This window comes from Halictus rubicundus, chromosome 1 (genome assembly GCF_050948215.1).
Source record: "Halictus rubicundus isolate RS-2024b chromosome 1, iyHalRubi1_principal, whole genome shotgun sequence".
NCBI lineage: Eukaryota > Metazoa > Arthropoda > Insecta > Hymenoptera > Halictidae > Halictus > Halictus rubicundus.
This window is the reverse complement of record NC_135149.1, coordinates 25,827,504-25,847,123: the sequence shown is the minus strand read 5'-3', so window position 1 is coordinate 25,847,123 and position 19,620 is coordinate 25,827,504. Positions and strand designations below refer to the sequence as shown.

At 42.0% G+C, this 19,620-nt stretch overlaps 1 protein-coding gene across 9 annotated transcripts in view; it reads left to right on the top strand.

Annotated features, from left to right (window-relative positions):
• Da (transcription factor daughterless) overlaps window positions 1-19,620 on the top strand; it is a 275,108-nt gene that overhangs the window by 206,262 nt on the left and 49,226 nt on the right. For 6 of the 9 annotated variants that reach the window (XM_076796356.1, XM_076796337.1, XM_076796325.1 and 3 more), the window contains exon 1: window positions 7,713-8,245. The exons of the other annotated variants lie outside the window; for them this stretch is intronic. In XM_076796356.1, the coding sequence (XP_076652471.1) occupies window positions 7,790-8,245 (456 nt within the window). In that variant the 5' untranslated portion in view covers window positions 7,713-7,789. Of the gene's footprint in view, window positions 1-7,712; window positions 8,246-19,620 lie in introns of those variants that run through there. 9 annotated transcript variants of the gene reach the window in all.

Below are 19,620 nucleotides of genomic sequence, written 5' to 3'. Positions count from 1 at the left end.
ACATTTAAATATTTTATGTGGAAATCGCATCAGTTTCGTATGAATGAAATGAAAATATTCTAAGACGGAAGAAAAATTTAGTTTTAGAATGAAAATATCGCCGAGTACAAAGGGTTTATATATTGAACGTAGATAATAGGCAATTTGTTGCTGAACGAATTAGTAGATGAACAACTTCCATAAAATGACGATACTTTATTTTCATATAATTTCAATTATACAAAAAATACTACAGTGCTCTTTCCTCGATTTACAAAATCGTATTGTGTCGTCCACCTTTGCGGTTGGGTAAAATAAAAATATTTCCATTTACTATGAAATCTGGAAATTTCAATAAGATGTAATAAAAATGTCATTTGGCGGTATGCTTCCTTTATATTACCAATAAAACTGCTGTGTATTTCTTTAAACAAAATTTTAAAAGATATTTGATTATTCTCTCTGGTATATTAATTGGATATTGCCCGCAGAATGTATTACTTTTTACATGCTAAGTTGATTATTTTTTACCTTGCTTTGAAAAATACCACACTGAAATCCACTGAATTTCTTAAAATTGTAGTTTTCTTTAATTTTCCTTGTTCACGAGTGTTATTATTTTTTGACAATTTTTAAGCTTTTCAACAGTGAATTGTTAATTTTTTATCGAATAAAAATGTAATCCTTTCTCATTCTGCTTTATTATTTATATTTACAATTTGTCATTGCTAGAGTTTAATTCCGCGTGCCGTGAGGGATTTTGAAAATGAAATTCCACAGTTAACTGGTTAAAGAGGAAAATATATTTCTTTTACGTAAGCAAATACAGTTCAATACACGAAAGCTGAGGAGTTAATTAACGAAACGATGATTAGGCTGTTTGTAGCTGCACACGTTGCCTAACGACAAGCAGACGAGAAGTTTCACGTTACAAAAAGGATTTTTGGAAAAAGATCGATACGTACATTGCGACAGCGTGATGGGCTCGGGCTAAGTTTATAGAAATGTTTGCCTCACTGCATTTTATGTGCGAGATACCATAAATGCATAAACATCCGCGAGTCTTTTGATGTGTGGACTGCGGATGTTTATGCGATTCCCAGTCTTTGAAAAGAAATTTTCGAAGGTTGCTATTAAATAGAAATACGCGGCGTTCGGTCTCTCTTTCTGTGATCAAGGTTCGAATACGTTCGAAGAAATACGAGGATCGCCAATGATCATTTTGTCATAGTTGGCGCAGTCAAATATGCTGTAAATGCATAAACATCCGCAGTCTACTGATGAAATATGACCACTGTAAACATAAGCTGCGGTTATCGAAGTAGTTATGATACAATACATATCGACGGTGTGTCGTTTCAATCGCGTATCTTCCAATTTCTGTTTTGAAAATATCCAGTAACTAAGTATCTATAATACATAAAATTCTGCACGTATTATCGTGAACATACATAATGTATAGTGAGTAGACTACGGATTTTATCCATTTATGACAAAAATTAGTAGGTGTAGTTTAAAACAGTGAAAACATTAGAGGATTTTCAAAATACTGTTATATTATTTCTAATCTATTAAACATATTAAGAAAGAAAATTGATTTCTATTTCACTTCAGTTTCTTGCAATTCGAAATTTTCATTTTGCATATACATCCGCAGTCTAATAATGGGATTTATAATAATTAGACTCCGGATTTATCACCTGGAAATTTTCAAAAAATGCTAGAATATAAAATTCAATCGAATTTAGTAGAATTATTATTTATTTCGGATCAACAAAGCCTGCCACCACTGAAAATAAGATCTAATTTGAATTCACTTTCTTAACATTTGCCTACAAAAATTGAAAATTGCATAAACATCCGCAGTCTAATAATAACGTAAGGACCTTCTAACTGGTATTAATTTTAAAATCAAATTACTGTAATATAAATCTTAGAATTCTTATAAATCCTATAATAGGAGCTATGTATTAATCAAGATTTGGTATTAATAAAGTTGTTTGTGGGGTTTTCCGTGTAGGGGGTAATTCTGACAATTAATAGACGATGTAAATAAATAAACAAACCAGCTGAAAAAATTAGCAGATACACAGTTACACCGATACATAGATACACAGATACATAGTTTCTCAATTTTCTGAGTCTTCGTACAATAATTAAAAATAATATTCCACTTCCAGATCGATACTTATTCCCTATGGGCAAATCCCAATTAAATAAATTCATACTTACTCTTCTACGAGCTTTCCTATCCCGTTCGACCACTTCGTTCTTAACAAAAAAGAGGACGACTTTATTAACAAGAAATAATAGTAACGCTAACACGTCACCAAGACCCACGAACCTCACTGAGAGAAAAATGTTTCAAGCAACTTAATACTATTTTTACGAGATCCAGAGGTTACCAAAAATTTTTCTCGAACCGCGTTCGCTCTCGACCCTCACAGGCAACCGTAATAATTAAGAGTAGCACGTAGCAATCGTGGCTCTCAGCTTCGTTTTCCAATCGGCTCGCGATTCTAGCGCTCGGGGTACTTGACCCCCGACAGAAAAAGGGAAGAAACAGCCGATTAAGATATCGCGATTAATGCTCGCGCGGAACGGAGCCGAAGAGGGAGGAACGGGTGAGCACGAAGGGGGCGGAGGAGTAGGAAAAGAGGTGAGATAGCGCGGCGCAAAACAACGTTCGCCACCAATGAATCAATATACACACACTCGTCTTTTTGACGATGGCCAGCGCGCGTTCCGGAATAAATCTCCCGCGGCGCGAGGCGAGCCAAGAGGCGAGAGAAAGAGAAAGAGAAAGAGAAAGAGAAAGAGAAGTAGAGGAGACCCTTTACCGCGCTCGAAACGTCTTCCTCCGTTGGTCCGTTCGTCGGCCCGACGGAAGGGCGACGGGGCAACCAAACCAGGAGGGGCGAAGAGGGAAAGAGGAACGCTCTCGATCGAGATACACTCGCGACAAAGCCGCGCGAGCGACCACCCACTCGCTCGGAATCGCTCGACGGAGTTCTCGGAACCTGCGTCAAGCTCTCCCGACGAGATGAAAAACTGTTATCGCGAGAATTGCTTTTGGGGAACGGCCGCCGCGGCAACGTGGAATCCTCAGACCTTCGATTGTTAATGTCCATTTCGATTTTTGGGGATATTACCCTTTTTTCACCCTCTGCGCTCTCGATTGTCTTCTTATTCGTTGGAATTTTTCATTCTGCTGATTTTGAAGATCAGAAATTAAATAAATTACTGGGGAAATTAAACAGAAATTAAATTAACGGGGACAATTTTTCAGGATTTTTAGACCGTGAGTTATTTAATGATATTGACAACGTCGGTGGATGTATGATCGTTTAAATGGCCCTTTAATCTCTAGCATTCTGCTTCTTCGGCGACATTCATTTTATTGTTCTAACTTTATTAACCACATATTGTAAATATCCTGATATGTTCGGTAATAATTACAACTTCAATGAAACACTTCATTAAACATTTTGAAATAGCCACCCCAGTCACCAGATTTGAACCCCATAGGGAAATTATGTTATGAACTGTACAGGTACGGAACTTTTGCTCCACTTCGAAAGCACATTTGTGGAATATTTTGGAACGGGAATGAAACAATATATCAACAGAAAGTATGAAAAAGTTGATCACGCGGACGCCAAGAATAGTGGAAACTGTAATAAAGAAACGTGGCGGATTCATCGATGCAAAGAAAATATAAATATTTTCTAAATAAGGAAAAATTTGTTCGCATCCTTCAACGATTATCTGATTTTTACAGAGTCGAATACAAACATGATCACTGTCCTAAGGAGTTACGAATGTGTGATAATCCCAGACATTTAATTGTAACCATTTTTTAATGGTCCTCGAACGAGAGATACACACAACTTATGGATCTTGTCTTTAGAAAATCATATTTCCAGTGTCCCAAAACATGTACCGCAAAGATTTACGACCGTTCGGATCGAAGGAAATTATCATACACGATTCGTCAGCGTGCTGTCAATGTTTACAGCCGTATAAATTACAAACATCTTCGCAAATGAATGACACCAGAAACCCTCGTAGATTTCCTCCTTTGCATCGCTTTGAGCCAATATCGAGGCAATAAATCACGGGCAATAAAATTCACTGTAGCACGAGCAAGAAAACGAAAATCTCCATAAACATCCGCAGAGTCTATTCATCATACGGATCACCATATAATCTCTCGACAAACGTTTCGAGATTCTCGACGCGAGAGGCGGACAAATGAAAAGTGATTGCTCACGGAAATTAATTGCGGTTCGATAGAGAGTCTAAAAAAAAAAAGAGAAAGAAGAGAAAAGAAATCTTCGTGGTCGAAGAGTCAGGTGTGCTCGGGACGGACAAATGAAGTGAGAGACATATAAAGTACATAGATAAAATGAGTGAGCCGAGTGAAATGAGTAAAAATGAATCAAATTCCTCGTTCCCGATCGCGGAGAGGGGGTACAGAGCGTGCCCCCATGAAATTCTTATCGGTGTTCCGCGAACTTCGAGAAACTGCAACTGGCGGAGAGTGCAGCGCGCGCGCGCGCGGCTGCAACGCGTTGCAACGGGGACGAGTACAGTCTAGTGTCCGAGAAGTGAGAGAAGGTTTTGCACACGAGCGCGTTTTCTACGTGCACCGGGAACAACCGTGGAGGGGTACACGCCTGGACCCAGGCTCCGTGCGGCGCGTAGCTTATGAGCCGAGCAACAAAACCAGTCGTCTCTCTACTGGCGAACCAGCTGCCCGTCGCACAGGCCTTCTAATTCTCTCGCGATTGTTCTAGCGGCGCGACGCTGCACGCGAACCGCTCGCAAACTCTTCCCGACGCGAACGAAAATCGCATAGTCTCGCACCGCTCGGAATCCCTCCGCGTCGTTTTTGTCTCGAGCAGAACGTCTTTTTGGGGTTTCGGATCGGAGAACGTTGGAGACCGTTTGACACACTGCAGCGGTAAAATTTTACGGTTTTGTTGGGAAACGTAGTGTGCTGTGATCGTGCATTTTTGGTTTCTCTGGAAGGAACAATTTTCCAGAATTATTCTGTTTGACTAGGTTGGGAACGGTTTGACACACTGCCACGATTCTCTTTTATCATTTTGGATGTATGTAGTTTGTGCTAGAGTCAGTGATTGTGCATTTAAAGGGTTTGAAGAGGAACATTTTTTGGGGAACAGGTTCGTTTGACTATGTTGGGTACGGTTTGACACACTGCTACGATTGTCATTTTAGATGTATGTAGTTTGTGCTAGAGTCAGTGATTGTGCATTTTCTTCGTGCATGTAAAGGGTTTGAAGAGGAACATTTTTTGGGGAACAGGTTCGTTTCACTACGTTGGAGATTGTTTGCAACAACTGCACCGTTACACAGCCTTTCTTGTAAAATCAAACGTGCACACTTTGTGTTACAGGGATAGTGATAGAAATTGTTTGACGTTGTTTAACGTTGTTTGACAACTATGTATCTGCATTGTCTTCTAATCTGTATTACGATTTTCTTAGAATTCAAAGCTTCTTCTCATTTTTATCAGACACGTGGAACTGAGTTTCTTCCAAAAATAGGAGTCTCTTTTTGTGCACATGGCTTTCTTGTTCTTCAACAATTCCTATAAACTGGGCCTACATTCTGTTAACTTCGATTTTCAAGAGACCAAAATATTTCTTCAGAGCACGGGAACAGTACTCGAAATCATTGTTTGACACCGTTGCACGCCGTTTGAAGAGCACGCTTACGACTTCAAATCATTCTGCTTCTCCTAGAAGGAAACTTTCAAGCAATCCCAAGACAATACGATTTTAGCTGGTTTGTTAAACGCGGCTCGCGTCCATAATTCACCAGCAGTGTGCTGGATCGGGCAGCGCGCGATCAATCTTGCTCCAACATTGTCGCGAAGAATACTCGGTGTTTGACACGGTGCGTGGCGACGGTTCTTCGTTTTAACGCGCCGAGCGTATTTTCGCGCGCGGAACTCTCTCGCAGGCGGGTGAAACAGCTTGTTCGTTAAACGCATTGTGCTCGAAACCGTTCGGGCGGTTCGTCGAAAGGCCCGAGCGATTCGAGGAATTCAAATCGAAGGGAGCCCCGGGACACGGGTATCTTGTACTTTCCGCGCGCTGATTAATGATCATCGCGAGGCTCTCGCTCGCGCCAGAGCGCTGGCCGACTCTCGCGCGAGTTTAACCGAATAACGAGGAACGTCGGCAGCGAATCGAGCGATCCCAGTTCCTGCAGCGATAAATTGCATTAAACGCTATACAGTCGGAGGCGGGGGCACACGCAGAGCCGATCGTCCTACGCGAGATTGTTTATCCTCGGCGTTGCACACGCCGGATACAAATTTATCTCGCGACTTTGCATAATTTCCTCGGATACGGACCGACGACGCGCGACCGGCTCTCCGAGGCCCGAGCTTTTGGAAGACGTTCAAGACAGCCACGCTGAAACTCGCATGACGAGATCGACGATGATAGCTAAGCTGGTTGCCGATCCCATCGATTGCCCGAAGAAGCGTGACGAGCTGATCGCGTGCTCGGGCACGGTGTGCTGTAGGACTCTATTAACGGGTTGAATTTCGCTCGTGGAGACAGGTGCCAGTGCTAATTTTCTCTTAAAGGTTCGTTCCTGTACGGAAAAGCGTGTTTGAGACTGTTGCATACTGTTTGAGTTAATGGTGTGGCGAAGGGACTCGTTGTACAGTCATTCATTTGTAGGTGTCAGTTCTTTTCTGAAGTCTCTTGACGATCGTTTCGTTTGTTCTTACATGGGTGATGTTTGAGACTGTTTGAGAGTGTTTGAATTCATTTTGTTGTGCAGTGACTCTCCAGACAGACGCAGGCATCAATTTTCTCTGAAGTCTTCTGACGTTCATTTTCTTTATTTGTGCACAGGGAAAGAGGTTGAAGACTGTTGGTTCGTGTTTGAATTAATAGTGCTGTTAATTTTGTCTTATATAGACTGAGTGTAGACATCGTTTCTTTTCTGAAGTCTGTTGAAAGTTATTTATTCCCGTTCAGAAGACGAGGTTTGAAATGGTTGGTTAGTGTTTGAACATGGGAGTGGCAATTGTGTCGTGAATCTTTTTCATAGACTGAGTGAAAACTAATTTTCTCTTTTCAAATTCCATTTGGTTGCATGTAGGAAGAAGATTCTGTTTGAGACAGTTGGCTAACGTTTGAATAGTCCACAAGAGGAAGTGTTTGAGCCAGTTGCCCGAGTTTTGACCATTCCCTGAGAAGGAATGTTTGACATTTGTTTATCCCTTTACCATTCCACGGAGTAAAATGTTTGAGACAGTTGGCTAACGTTTGAACAATCCAGAAGAGGAAGTGTTTGAGCCAGTTGCCCGAGGTTTGACCATTCCCTGAAGAGCAATGTTTGACATTTGTTCATCCTTCTACCATTCCACGGAGTAAAAGGTTTGGAGCAGTTGGCTAACGTTTGAACAGTCCAGAAGAGGAAGTGTTTGAGCCAGTTGTCCGACGTTTGACCATTCCCTGAAGAGGAATGTTTGACATTTGTTCATCCTTCTACCATTCCACGGAGTAAAATGTTTAGTACAGTTGGCTAACGTTTGAACAGTCCACAAGAGGAAGTGTTTGAGCAAGTTGAACCGAGGTTTGACCATTCCCTGAAGTGCTCGAGGCAATTGTGTGACCTTTGACCATTCCTCGACGAAAAATGTTAGAGACTAACGTTTGACGATCCGAACGAACGTTATTAGCATCGGTCCCCGGGATGATTAAATTCCGAGGCGAGATTTGAAAGTCTAATTCGCCCGGGAGAAAATGTCGCCGGCAGCATGGACCCGGAGCAGAAGAACCGTTTGATTCCGATACGAGAGAAAGCCGGCATGGATCGGAGCTTCAAGAAGAACGCGGACTTCAGGATGAATCAGCAGAACTTCAGGCTGATCGACTTCGGGGTCGACGCGAAGGCTGGTCACGCGACCGAGCAGGGCAAAGTCGCGACCAGGTACGGCCAGATCACGGGCGCGCAGGTGTCACAGGTGCAAATAAGACAGGTCAGGCTCGGTCCAGGGAACGGAGGACCGTCGAGTCCTCTGCAAGCCGTCTGCAATCGTTCGAGGCTGACCAGCTCGAGGAGCCCCAGCCAATCGATCGGACAGTTGAACGTGGATCAGTACCAGGCTTCCAGCCCCAACAATTTGACCGGAAGTGGATCCATGATGCAGCTCAACGTCTCGTCGGTTCCCTCGCCTGGATACTGGAGCCATTACAGCGGACAGGAGAGCGGGGTAAAAATTTATTTACTGAGATTAACGGGAAAGACCAGTCTCAGCTTGTTGAAAAGCTGAGACTCATTCTTCGGGCTTCGTGGATTCATTTTGATTTAAAATCTGGGAGATCAGTTGAGCTAAAAATGGAGGGTTGAATTCACTGATTAGGTTTAGCTCCTGCCAGCTGGAAAATATTTTTGTTACAGTATTCTCACAGTACCAGATTTCTCTTAATTTTGAGTAGAATACTCAATCTTTTAAATGAATTCTGAAGTATCAATTCTGAATTATGAAGTAAAATGTATACAGAACAAAAACTTTCGTTGTACTTTGCACAGTGATCTTTGCTAGAAGTGCATAAAAGTTGCTGAGTAGTAACAAGGCTGGTTATATCAGACGTCGAAATAGAAAGGCTTAGTTAACAATTTACTATCACCAGACTCGGATGGTCTGTTTGCATTCACAGCAGCTCAATGACAACATTTGCATGGGCAAGCATTAATGAGGTTTCTAGTTTATCTCCATTACAAACAATTTTTTAGTCGGCAAGTTCAACTTTCCTTCACGTTACAGAATTTTCTGGCATAATCTTAACAGTACAATTTGCATAAAGATTCACAGAATCTCCGTAGGGTCGAATTGTCAGCATCTTTAGTAATAGTGCGTAATTTTGTGCGAACTCAAATCATTATAGGCAATTTACTTGGGGAGATTACTCATCCTACAAAAGGGATACAAATACCATTAATTTGTGATAACTAATTTTACTAAATTTTTAAACTTTCTTACTAGTAAAATTAAATTGTGTCACGGGGAGCTCTGTCGTTTGGAAAGAGAAATAAAAAAGTGCAAGCTTTGCCATTTTTTTCCGAAGAAACTATGAGGCGATTCTTTGTGAAACTTTCTGGGTAATTTGTTTCATATTCAAGGAACGTTCACAAATTTTTTCGTTGAAAAATATGCTCTTGAAAGGGGTACATAAATAAACAATTTACGTAGAACCTCGTCACAGTAGCCTTGGATTTCTACCACAAATTGAAAAAATGTGAAAAATTGACAAATTTCATGTGTAAGAAGATAGATGTAATTTACTGTTTCCCCGAATGTGTTAGGTTCATCTAAGTAGCTATTCTTCAGCTGTATGAATAGGCGCGTGACAATTGACGGAGTAATTTTCTTTCGAATAAGAGGCTACTGTTTCGCGTACAGTTTCTGCCATAAACGTCAGGGGAACCAAGGAAGATCGGTTTCTCGAAGCCAGTGAATTGTCGGATTTTCATTCATCGTTAATTGGTCTGATGCGATTATGTAGGTGTCGGAGCTCGATCCAGGTAGCGGATCGAGCGCGCAGCATCGTCCTGGATCGGTTAGGGCGTGTTGGTACGTAGCTTAGACCGTGGCACGGCTTGTGCGAAAATTCGCCGTCTCTGTCGGACAGGTATGACAGTTTTACGATTGGTGTACCTGCGCGATCGGGAACTCTCGGTGTTCCCGTGGTGCGCGAGTCCCCGCGCCGATTAGTCCCAGACGGTCTAGGACCGGTTTAGTACCCGTACGTGACTTCGAGCCGGTTCGGAACTTTTATTGAACCGGCGCGCATACCGGATGCACTTGCCGCTCGGTTTATTCGCCCGGGAACTCTACCGGTCAGCTGTCCCCTGGGCCTGCGACAATGCGTTTACGTTTTCTCGGGGCCCCATTGTCGCCACGACCAATTTTCAGGTGTACAGTCTCGTACGCGTACGCCTCCCGTCATCATTGTGCCCCGACGACTATTGCCCCGGTCTACCTGCTCAGGTGTTGCCGACTTCCAGAACTTCTTGCCCTGTTTTATGACGGACCCATTAGGGTCGGTGCGCGCGAAACGAAAGATAATTTCACGGACCTATTATACGAAATATTTATTAGTAGAATCCGCGACTGGGACCCATTAATGTGATTAGCGGGTCGAGTGATGGGGCTCCATGGGGTACCCAGGGACTCTGCTCCTTTTTTTACTCAAATTGCTGTTGAACTCCTTTAGAAGCCAAGCTTGTAAAGGGACGCTGATTTTTTGACTTTGTTCGTCAGGGTCGATCCTTGGTGCTCGTTTTAGCCGCTCTTTATTAGGCCGCTTTGTCTGCCGTAATGAAGGTGTTTTATTTGGTAGTTATTCTCGGCTCGGTTTTGTTGCTTAGAATCCCAAACTTTTTTACAGGTTTTAGCACCACAGTTCGCATAATCAGCTTTAGAAATTGGTTCTGTTATTTTGTCGATGAGATTACCGGTGGTAGTGTAAGGACAAAGCGCGAGGTTCGATTTAGTGTGTGTTTAGTCGTTTTTGGAGACACTTTTCATTTATGATTATTGCTTTGCAGTATAGCTTGCTAACACTCGGCTGAGATTGGTATAAAGTTGTGTCTTTACAGAACGATTTCGAGAAACAGGCGTCAGGTAAAATTATAGTATACAGAAATGCACAGATTTTGAATCTCAAGATCACATTTTTGCTCATTGTCATGATACGGAAAAAAAGTAATTTGACCTCGAAATTCAAGGTCAATTTTGCGGCAACTCTTTTTGATGGATCTTCGTCGATCCGAAGATGTAGAATACGTCTATGACAACGAAGACCAAACATTTCTTTAACACTCTGTATTTAAATTATGAAACGTTAAAATTAGCATTTTAGAACAATTGAAAACGCCACATAGAAGTGATCACTAGATTGCAGAGTTTTGTGCAAAATAAAAATTCTTGTCTTAATTATTCAAACACGCTGAAAATAATGTCACAGTATTTTTACATTCCTCAAATTCTTGGTATATCGTACTTTTTCGTATTCCATCGACTCTACTTCGTCATAAATGGGACATTTTTTGATCGATAAGGGATGTCCATTATTTGTCAGCCTAATGTACAAAATTGCCGGTTAGAGAAAATGATTTGTTCGTTGTAGAGCACACGCGATCACATCGGGCGTTCGTTTAATTCCCATGTTGAGTCGCGGATCGGTCGGTTTAATTTTCCATTAAAGCCCCGCCATAATTAAAGACCGGAACTCTCGGTCGAGGTTACGAAAAACAATTGGCAGCAGGAAGTGGCTCGCAGGTCCGAGGCTGAGCCTCGACCTAGCCTCGAGTCGCGTATCTAATGTTTGTCTCTCCGCGCGAAGTCGTATTCACGGCGCGTTTCGCTCGCACAGCTAATTAGTATGTGCCGCGGTGGCACGTATTAGGCGACGGTCACACTTGCATACGAAACGCACGCACACGTACACACATGGGGAACACCCTTTGAATCCCGTCCTTGCGGTCTGTCGGCGAAAAACTCGCGCCAAAGAATTTCAAGAATCCTCCCATTGTAACGCGCTCCCAGCACCGAGCGTGCTTTAGGCGAGAATCTATTAGGTCAACGCCGAATTTTTACGAGGAACGACCGAAATGCAACCTTGCAACTTTCCACTTTTCCAGACACGCTGCAACCATTGAGATCGAGCGAAATTTCCTCTCCCCTTGACGATATTTTTTCATAAATTAACAACTTTCTGTGGAACAAGGAATTTAACTCCTGACGAAGATTTTTAAACTGTATTAAGCACGAATGGTGTTCATTTGATTTATGCTGACATTGATCTTTGTTTTTCTGGTATCAATGTAAATATAAATATCTTCCTTTTACACTAGGAAATTATGGAGCACAAATTGTTCTAATCAAATTTTTAAATTGTATTTAGCACGAATGTTGTTCATTTGATTTATGCTGAAATTGATCTTTGTTTTTCTGGTATCAATGTAAATATAAATATCTTCCTTTTACACTAGGAAATTATGGAGCACAAATTGTTCTAATCAAATTTTTAAATTGTATTAAGCACGAATGTTGTTCATTTGACTTATGGTGAAATTGATCTTTGTTTTTCCGGTATCAATGTAAATATAAATATCTTCCTTTTACACTAGGAAATTATGGAGCACAAATTGTTCAAATCAAATTTTTTAATTGTATTAAGCACGAATGTTGTTCATTTGACTTATGCTGAAATTGATCTTTGTTTTTCTGGTATCAATGTAAATATAAATGTCTTCCTTTTACACTAGGAAATTATGGAGCACAAATTGTTTCAATCAAAATAGCTATGGAAAAATTCATACATTGTGAAAAGAAAAATATGATCACTATACTCAATTTTGAATTTTTGTTCCTAAATATCGTAAAATGTTTAATTCCCCTCTATTTAACGCTTGCACATACTTCTTCGAGAATTAAAATTACGAGTGAAATAAAATGGACCAACAGTCAAAACACAAAATAGCTCTTGCATCAAATAAAATTTGAACCCGAAGATCTCCGACGCAATTGTTAGCAAGGAACTTTGGAGGAAAGAGAAATTTCCATGCTTTATTTATAAGTGGTCATCAGTGTTGTTGTTTCTGTGTTACGGAACGAGTTTTAAATTTTTCTGCGACCGAAATGTGCGATACGGTTACTTAACATTGTTTACCATGCGATAATTAAGTATCGCTCTGGACTGAGTCACTTCCGGCCCGTGATAAATCTTTTATCTGTGCATTACATGCTAATCTATTCCACTATGTTTTATGTATCTTTGTACCGCGACTTTTAACTCTTGATATCTACATGTATTTTTTTTTTAGAATATCCATTATAAACATCCACTCCTGAAATGTTCCGTGAAATAATCGGAGTATCGCTTGAACAGTATATAAGTTACAATAATTTCAATATTCCGTTAATATTAACAATGGTAGAAACGTTTATGTTCATCAATTTCCAACGTTTAATTCAAGAACGAAGTTTGCATTCATCTGTGTACCTGTTCTCATCGTAGTTAATAACGTGAGAACAAGTTTCGAAAAAACTTCACGGTGTTCGTTTTAATAGACCAGAACTCGTTTGCAACTTTTATAACCCTCCGCCGGTCTGATTTCAAAAGGAACGTTATGGCGCATCACAAATTACCAACTACAAATTGAATCAGTTTTTCTCAGGCTTGAGTTAACAATGCGACGTAAAAAGAATTTTCTTTCGCCGCCATTACGGATCGTAAACGAGCAGCAGTTCGTAAAGCTCAATTATTATATTTTAGTATGAACTGCGAAGGTACTGTACCGGTGTTTAACACCCACAGCGAGGGGGTTCGCGTAGGTAAACTAACGGCGTATAGGTGTGTTCCCGGCGGATAGAATAAATAAGGCGGACTCCGGTGGCGGTATGTCAATTTGCCGGAGCTCTCTCTCTCTCTCTCTCTCTCTGGAAGACAATTATATTAATTAGTTGACGGGGGATCATTAAAGTGCCTTTGATGTTCTCGCGTCCCCCGTTGGCAGCCTCGGCGGATCAGTTTTTTCGCTGCGAATCGTTCGAATTCGCCGCGGGCTTCGCGGGACCGAAAAACCGCGCAGCCAATTTATTTTCCCGGCGTATTATTTATTAAAACAGTCACTTTTCGACAGTGTAATTACGATTTTTAGCGGTGTCAAAGAGACCAAAAAGAATCCCGCCGATCCTCTCTCCCGCGTGCATGGAAAATCGACGGAAAGTTTCGTTGTTTCCTCTGCCGGTGTTTGTTCTCGTTTTTTATCCGGTCGGGGCCAGTCACCGACAAAAGGGTACCTACCGGCGAAATTAACGAGCGTTCACCGAGCCCGCACGTTAATAGCGGTAATAACCGAGAGACAAGATTATGAAAAAGCCCGGAATAAAAAAAAAAAAAACATACCGCATGAAATATTCCGGATCGGGCGTGGTGCACGTCCCACACGGCAAAGTCCCGCCTGTCTCTCGCCTTTCTATCCTCTGCTCGCGGCGTTCCGGCCCGAGCTTAATCGCTATCAACATCTCTCGATTGTCGGACCACCGTTCGCTCGAATATCGACCCTGATTATCCGCCAATAATCGCGGAAAACGCAGATGGTCCTCCGATAAAAGTTTCGATACGAGTTCTGGAAACATAAAACAGAATTGGGATCGGGGCGCAGAAAAATTTACCTTGCTAAAATTGAAAGGAAAAAATTAAATTTTACTTCGTTGAAATTAAAGGAAAATTTGAGGGAACCATTACTTCCAGCTAAATACATCTCACAACACAAACAGAAAGAAATTCAAGTTCTTAAAACATCTGAAAAGAGGAACCGGGCGAATTTGTACTGTGAGGAATGCGTAAATATTTTTTTTTTTATTGAATTTTATGTTGTATAATATTCTGAAGATTTTTATAAATGCATGAAGACCCACGGTTTAATCACAATTCATAAAACACAGGGGACACGAATTTTACTGAGATCTCACTTCAAGTGAAATATAATCCATTCAATCTGTATTTTAGATATTGTTACAACAATTTTATCGATGAATTAAACAGTGCTTCTGTCAGAAGAGATTGTGGACTTCGATTTCGGACACGTTTGCCACCTCGTGGAGACAATTTTCATTCATGATTATCGGATTATAGTAGAGCCTCCATGGAGTAGACTTTATGCAAGAATTGGCCAAGTGGATTGTAAGAAAATGTGTTTTATTTTTCAGTGATTTTAGGAAGTCGAAAATAATATACAGAAATCTATAAAATCCGCGATTTATCCATAAGGTTTAACGCCGTGAGATTTATATTTACATTAGAAATGAGGTACAATTTTGTAATGCATGTAAGAAACGGGGATCCATGGATCGCCACGATGAGACGTTTTCGCCGAGTCTAAAGGCTTCGTTACCGAGTCCGCCATTGCGAAACGTTTTCCGCGAACCGTTCGCCCGGAGAAAAAGTGACGTCCGCCCGGTGAAAATGTAGGCTAGTATCTCCTCCTCCGTTCTGGCCCTCGAAATGACGGAAAATGATCTTCTTGCTAGTCGTGGTCCTCGTTTGCTTGCCTGATAACCTCGTCGTCGTGAAAATTGCGTCTCTTTCCGCGGGTTCTTGCGCGCAGCAAACGAGCTCTAATTGCCCTCGAACGCGAAATAGATATCGTCTGCGAAGGGTAGAACAGTGGTAACAATAGTAACAGATTGTAGACTAAACATTCGCCGACGTTGATGAGACGTGCTCCGGTGTCCAGGCTCGTGATTTCATCCTGGAAGATCATTCGAGACGCTAACGTCAAATTTAGTGGCCCCGGAATGCATACGCGAGAAAAATTTATTGCTCAGTTGTTTTGCTCTGAATGATATACATTGCCAGTGTTTTATTGTTGGCGGAAGCGTTTATCCGGCAGTCAAAATATTTTTGTAATACATATTTGACGATTAAAGATAAAATCCTTATGAGGAGTTCTTAATTTCATAATAATGAGGAATTTTTTAGTACTGCGATTCTTATTATTATGAATAAAGTTCTTGTGAGGACTTCCCATTGGGAAGTTTGTTATTTAGGAAAAAGTATTCAAATAATAGGACCAAGGCTTTTTAGTGTTATGTTTTGTTTGTCTAGCAGTTAAAATATTTTTGTAATACATCTTTGATGATTACAAATAAAATCCTTGCGAGGAATTCTTAATTCCATAATAATGAGGAATTCTTTGAATGGAGAATTTGTTTAGTACTGCAATTTTTATTATCATGAATAAAGTTCTTTTGAATATTTCCCATTGGGAAGTTTGTTATTTAGGAAAACGTATTCAGATAATAGAACCAAGGCTGGTCCGAGACTCTATTTAATTTATTTAATGCTACAATAAAAAATGGTTTGTCATATCTCGTAAAAATCATAAGAGTGAATTTATTAGGAAAGCAATTTATTTAAAACGTTCTGATAAATACATCTTTTTGAGAGTGGCAAAAGAAGAGTTTCTATATTTGTCTTTTCGTTTTTGTGAACTGCATGCCTGAATAACAGACTAGAAACCTCGTATCATTGGATAGTGAATAATCGTTATTAATAACATTGATCACCGCTACGAATAAAATAAACGGTGCTCGCAGAACGAAACACATAAAACCCACGTGGCAGTCAACATATCACAACTGGTTTTTCGAAAAAAGAGATCTGCGATACACCTACGGTCACAATAGTTGTCCACCCTAGTTCTATGATCCATATATACTTGACTTATCGAAGCGGGGTGCTCAGTTATTACGCGACCAATGCTGCACATTCACGATTATCCGACCAAAAAATAATTTCTAACAACTTCCACCGAAATTCTGATGCAATGAAATTATTGGATTCCGTACTCCAAACAACTTCCAGTGCTGAAAGTTAAATTTGCATTGATTTTGTATTAATTCTGCACAGAAACATTGATATATATTAGTTGAGTTATTGCAATTTTCCAAGTTGAAAGTTTCCGGGGAGGTGTCACTATTATTTGATATTGTCTTACCGTAGCTTTGGCCCTTATTTAAACAATTGATATTTTACACTAAACCTACCACCGCCGGTCAAAATGACCGGTCCCAGATTTTTTATTTCACAATTACTGAAACTACAGAGATTTCTCTATATATGTCGCCAAGGCCTGGGTGATGAATGTCGCGGAATTATCCCCACTTCCGTGGGGCCACATCGAGGATCCTCTGTATAAGGATGATTTCGTGGAAATGATTAAATTATTATACAGTGTTTACTCGATATTTGTCCAAAACACGGGTCTAGCCAGAGACATATATCGGCCAGGAGACGCCGTTCTTTGATCTGCGTTGAAAGAGCAGCGAAGAGGCATTGGATCATGTCCCCTCACGGGGTATACCCCGCGGCAGTGGGGATAGTTCTGTGCCATTTATCGGCTAGGCATTCCTGACATATATCGAGAAAACAGCACAGGATCCAAACAAATTCAATCTCGTCATCTTTATAAGACAACATGTATCAGTTACTTTTAAGGCTCGGTAGGTTTAGCGTTAATTATTTCACTTTATTACGTTATTGTATTCATATTAGCATAAACTGCACCGGATGCACGTCGATTCGGTCAACATTTTTGTTACGTTCGCTCGAGCTCTGCAAAACGAGGGATCTGTGCCTGTCCACTTCTCCGGAATAAATGACACTGAATGAAAAAGATGTTCGAGATAGCTGAGTGACGAAGCAAAGTGTTAATTAGCAGGTGGCGAAGCGGTCCGTCGATTTCGCGCCACCCAGTGGACAGGTTCGCACAAATCATCGCCGGCCGTTCGGAATACAGAAAAATCGGCGGCGTCGGCGATTCGGTCGCGCGTGCAAGCGCCGCAGGGTTAAGTAGGGGCGGAAAAACAGGGTGCCGGTCTCGGGTGGGAGTGGTGTCTGGAGGGAATCGCTTTATTTTCCCGGAAAAAGTTTCCCGTTCGGAGGGATTCGTGAGAAAAGGGGGACGGGCAGAGGGGTTTCGGCGGGTAGGCGAGGGGACGAGCCGGGAGCGAGAACGCGATAACCGATCGTTCGGTATTCCGCGCGCGGTGACAAGAGAGGAAAGTTCCTTCGTATATCGACGAGCGGAACTGCATGCCTCTTGTAATTCTGCACGGCCGTCGTCTTTTATGCAGGCTTAAATCACATTCTCGACGAATGAGTCGACCCTTCGAGCAGACGTAGAGCGAGAGAGACGGCGTGTCGGTGCTCGACGAGAAAGAGAAACGCGGCCGTTCGGCCGAATCTACCGGGTGGCCTGCGAAATTCTCGCCGATCCGACGACTTTGCGTCGCTTTGCCACTCGATCGGCAGAGTCTACTCTCCCTTGCTCTCTTCGGAGACTCGCGTTCTGATCGAATGAGTCAACGGGAGTCGAGGAACGATACACCGTGTTCGCGTCTCCCCATTTGTTTTTACACTACCCGCTGTTAACACGTTCACTGCCACGAACATTTTACGCATTTCACACGAGTTTCAACTATTTCGTTGAAATCGGACACTTATCATAGTACTGTTATGGATTTTGTTCACATACGGATGAAATCTGAAAAATTGCTGGGTTTACGGACGCGTGAAATGAAGTGTCAACCTTTTTTCATTAAATTATAACGGCTGAACCAACAAACCGACGAGAATGAACTTTTAGATACTCGTAGTGAAAACATAAGAGTATGCGATAAAAATTATGTCACTTGAAGTACCGTTGTTATTCACCATTTATTTTGCAATTACAATGAACTCTCGATATATGTCAACAACACCTCGAGGCCTCTCTCCGCGGCACCTTACGGGGTATACCCCGCGGTAGTGGGGATAATTCCACGACGTTTATCATCCAGGCCTCGGCGACATATACAGCGAAATCACTATATTTTGAACGAGTGTTATATTTGCATAGCGTGGATATACTGAAACTTTTGAACGAGTTGAAATCTAAACACTGAGTATATCGTCGCTGACGATTGAACTGACTAAAATTACTGCATTCGACTATTGAAAATGATTAAAAGGGAATACACAGTTTCATTTAACATCTGTTTCGTACAATTGAACAATTTCTATTTTGCACAAAAATCCGCAGTGTACTAATGACTAAGCTGTCGATGCTGAAGAAGAACCTGTTGTTAAATAATCGCAGCAGTAATAACGTGTCACTATTCTCGAAATCCTCATATGTCTTCCCTGTGCGCTGTACCATCAACAGTGATTTCTCAATATATGTCGCCAAGGCCTGGACGATAAACGTCGCGGAAGAATCCCCACTACCGCGGGGCATACTCCGCGAGGGGCCACCGCAGAGTGTAAACATAACACGGCTCGGGTACATCTCCTGGACGATACACGACACTGGCAAGACCCGTGTTGCTGACATATATCGAGCATTCGCTGTACTCATTTCTGTCACAAAAGCGTGTTGGACTTCCTGATGAAGCAGCGACGCTTTCGGAGCCCGAAATCTCCGGATCACTTATTTTTAATCGGCGCGCGCGCGCGGAAAAACCGGCGGTTTTGAAGCTGTTGTACCGCGGAATCGCGGCCGCGTCGGAAGACGAATCGCGTGTCGGTGAACCGGCGTGTTCCCGGTGCCAAGCCAGCACTGATTTAGCAGCCGGAAACTTGGGATCGTCGTACGAACAGCAGCGCTACCAGTTAGCATTGTAACCCAGATATTCGAGCGTAGACTTCGGCCCCGTAGATCGACTCCGTCTCTCAATCCGATATAGATTACGGGAGCCTCTGTGCGAGTCTGATGGCTCGAGCTCGTATCGTTGTCCAGGTACTACCGGGACTAATTCCCCTATAAACTAGGCGCGCGGGGTAGATCAGACGCCCGATGATCTACGATCCGGTAGATTTTGGGTCACCGGGTACCGCGGCGCGAGCGATCGCTACCTAAATCTAGACGGTCTAACTGGCAGCTACCGCTGTACCGCTTTGATTACCTGTATGTCACTGGCGGATTTGCCGAAATTCAGCTGTCTCGCCGCTGCCGGGCAGCTTAGCTTCCTCGTAATTAGCGTACAACGCCGGGGGTAGAAGCTCCGCGATTACGCGTAGAACGTTCCGATTT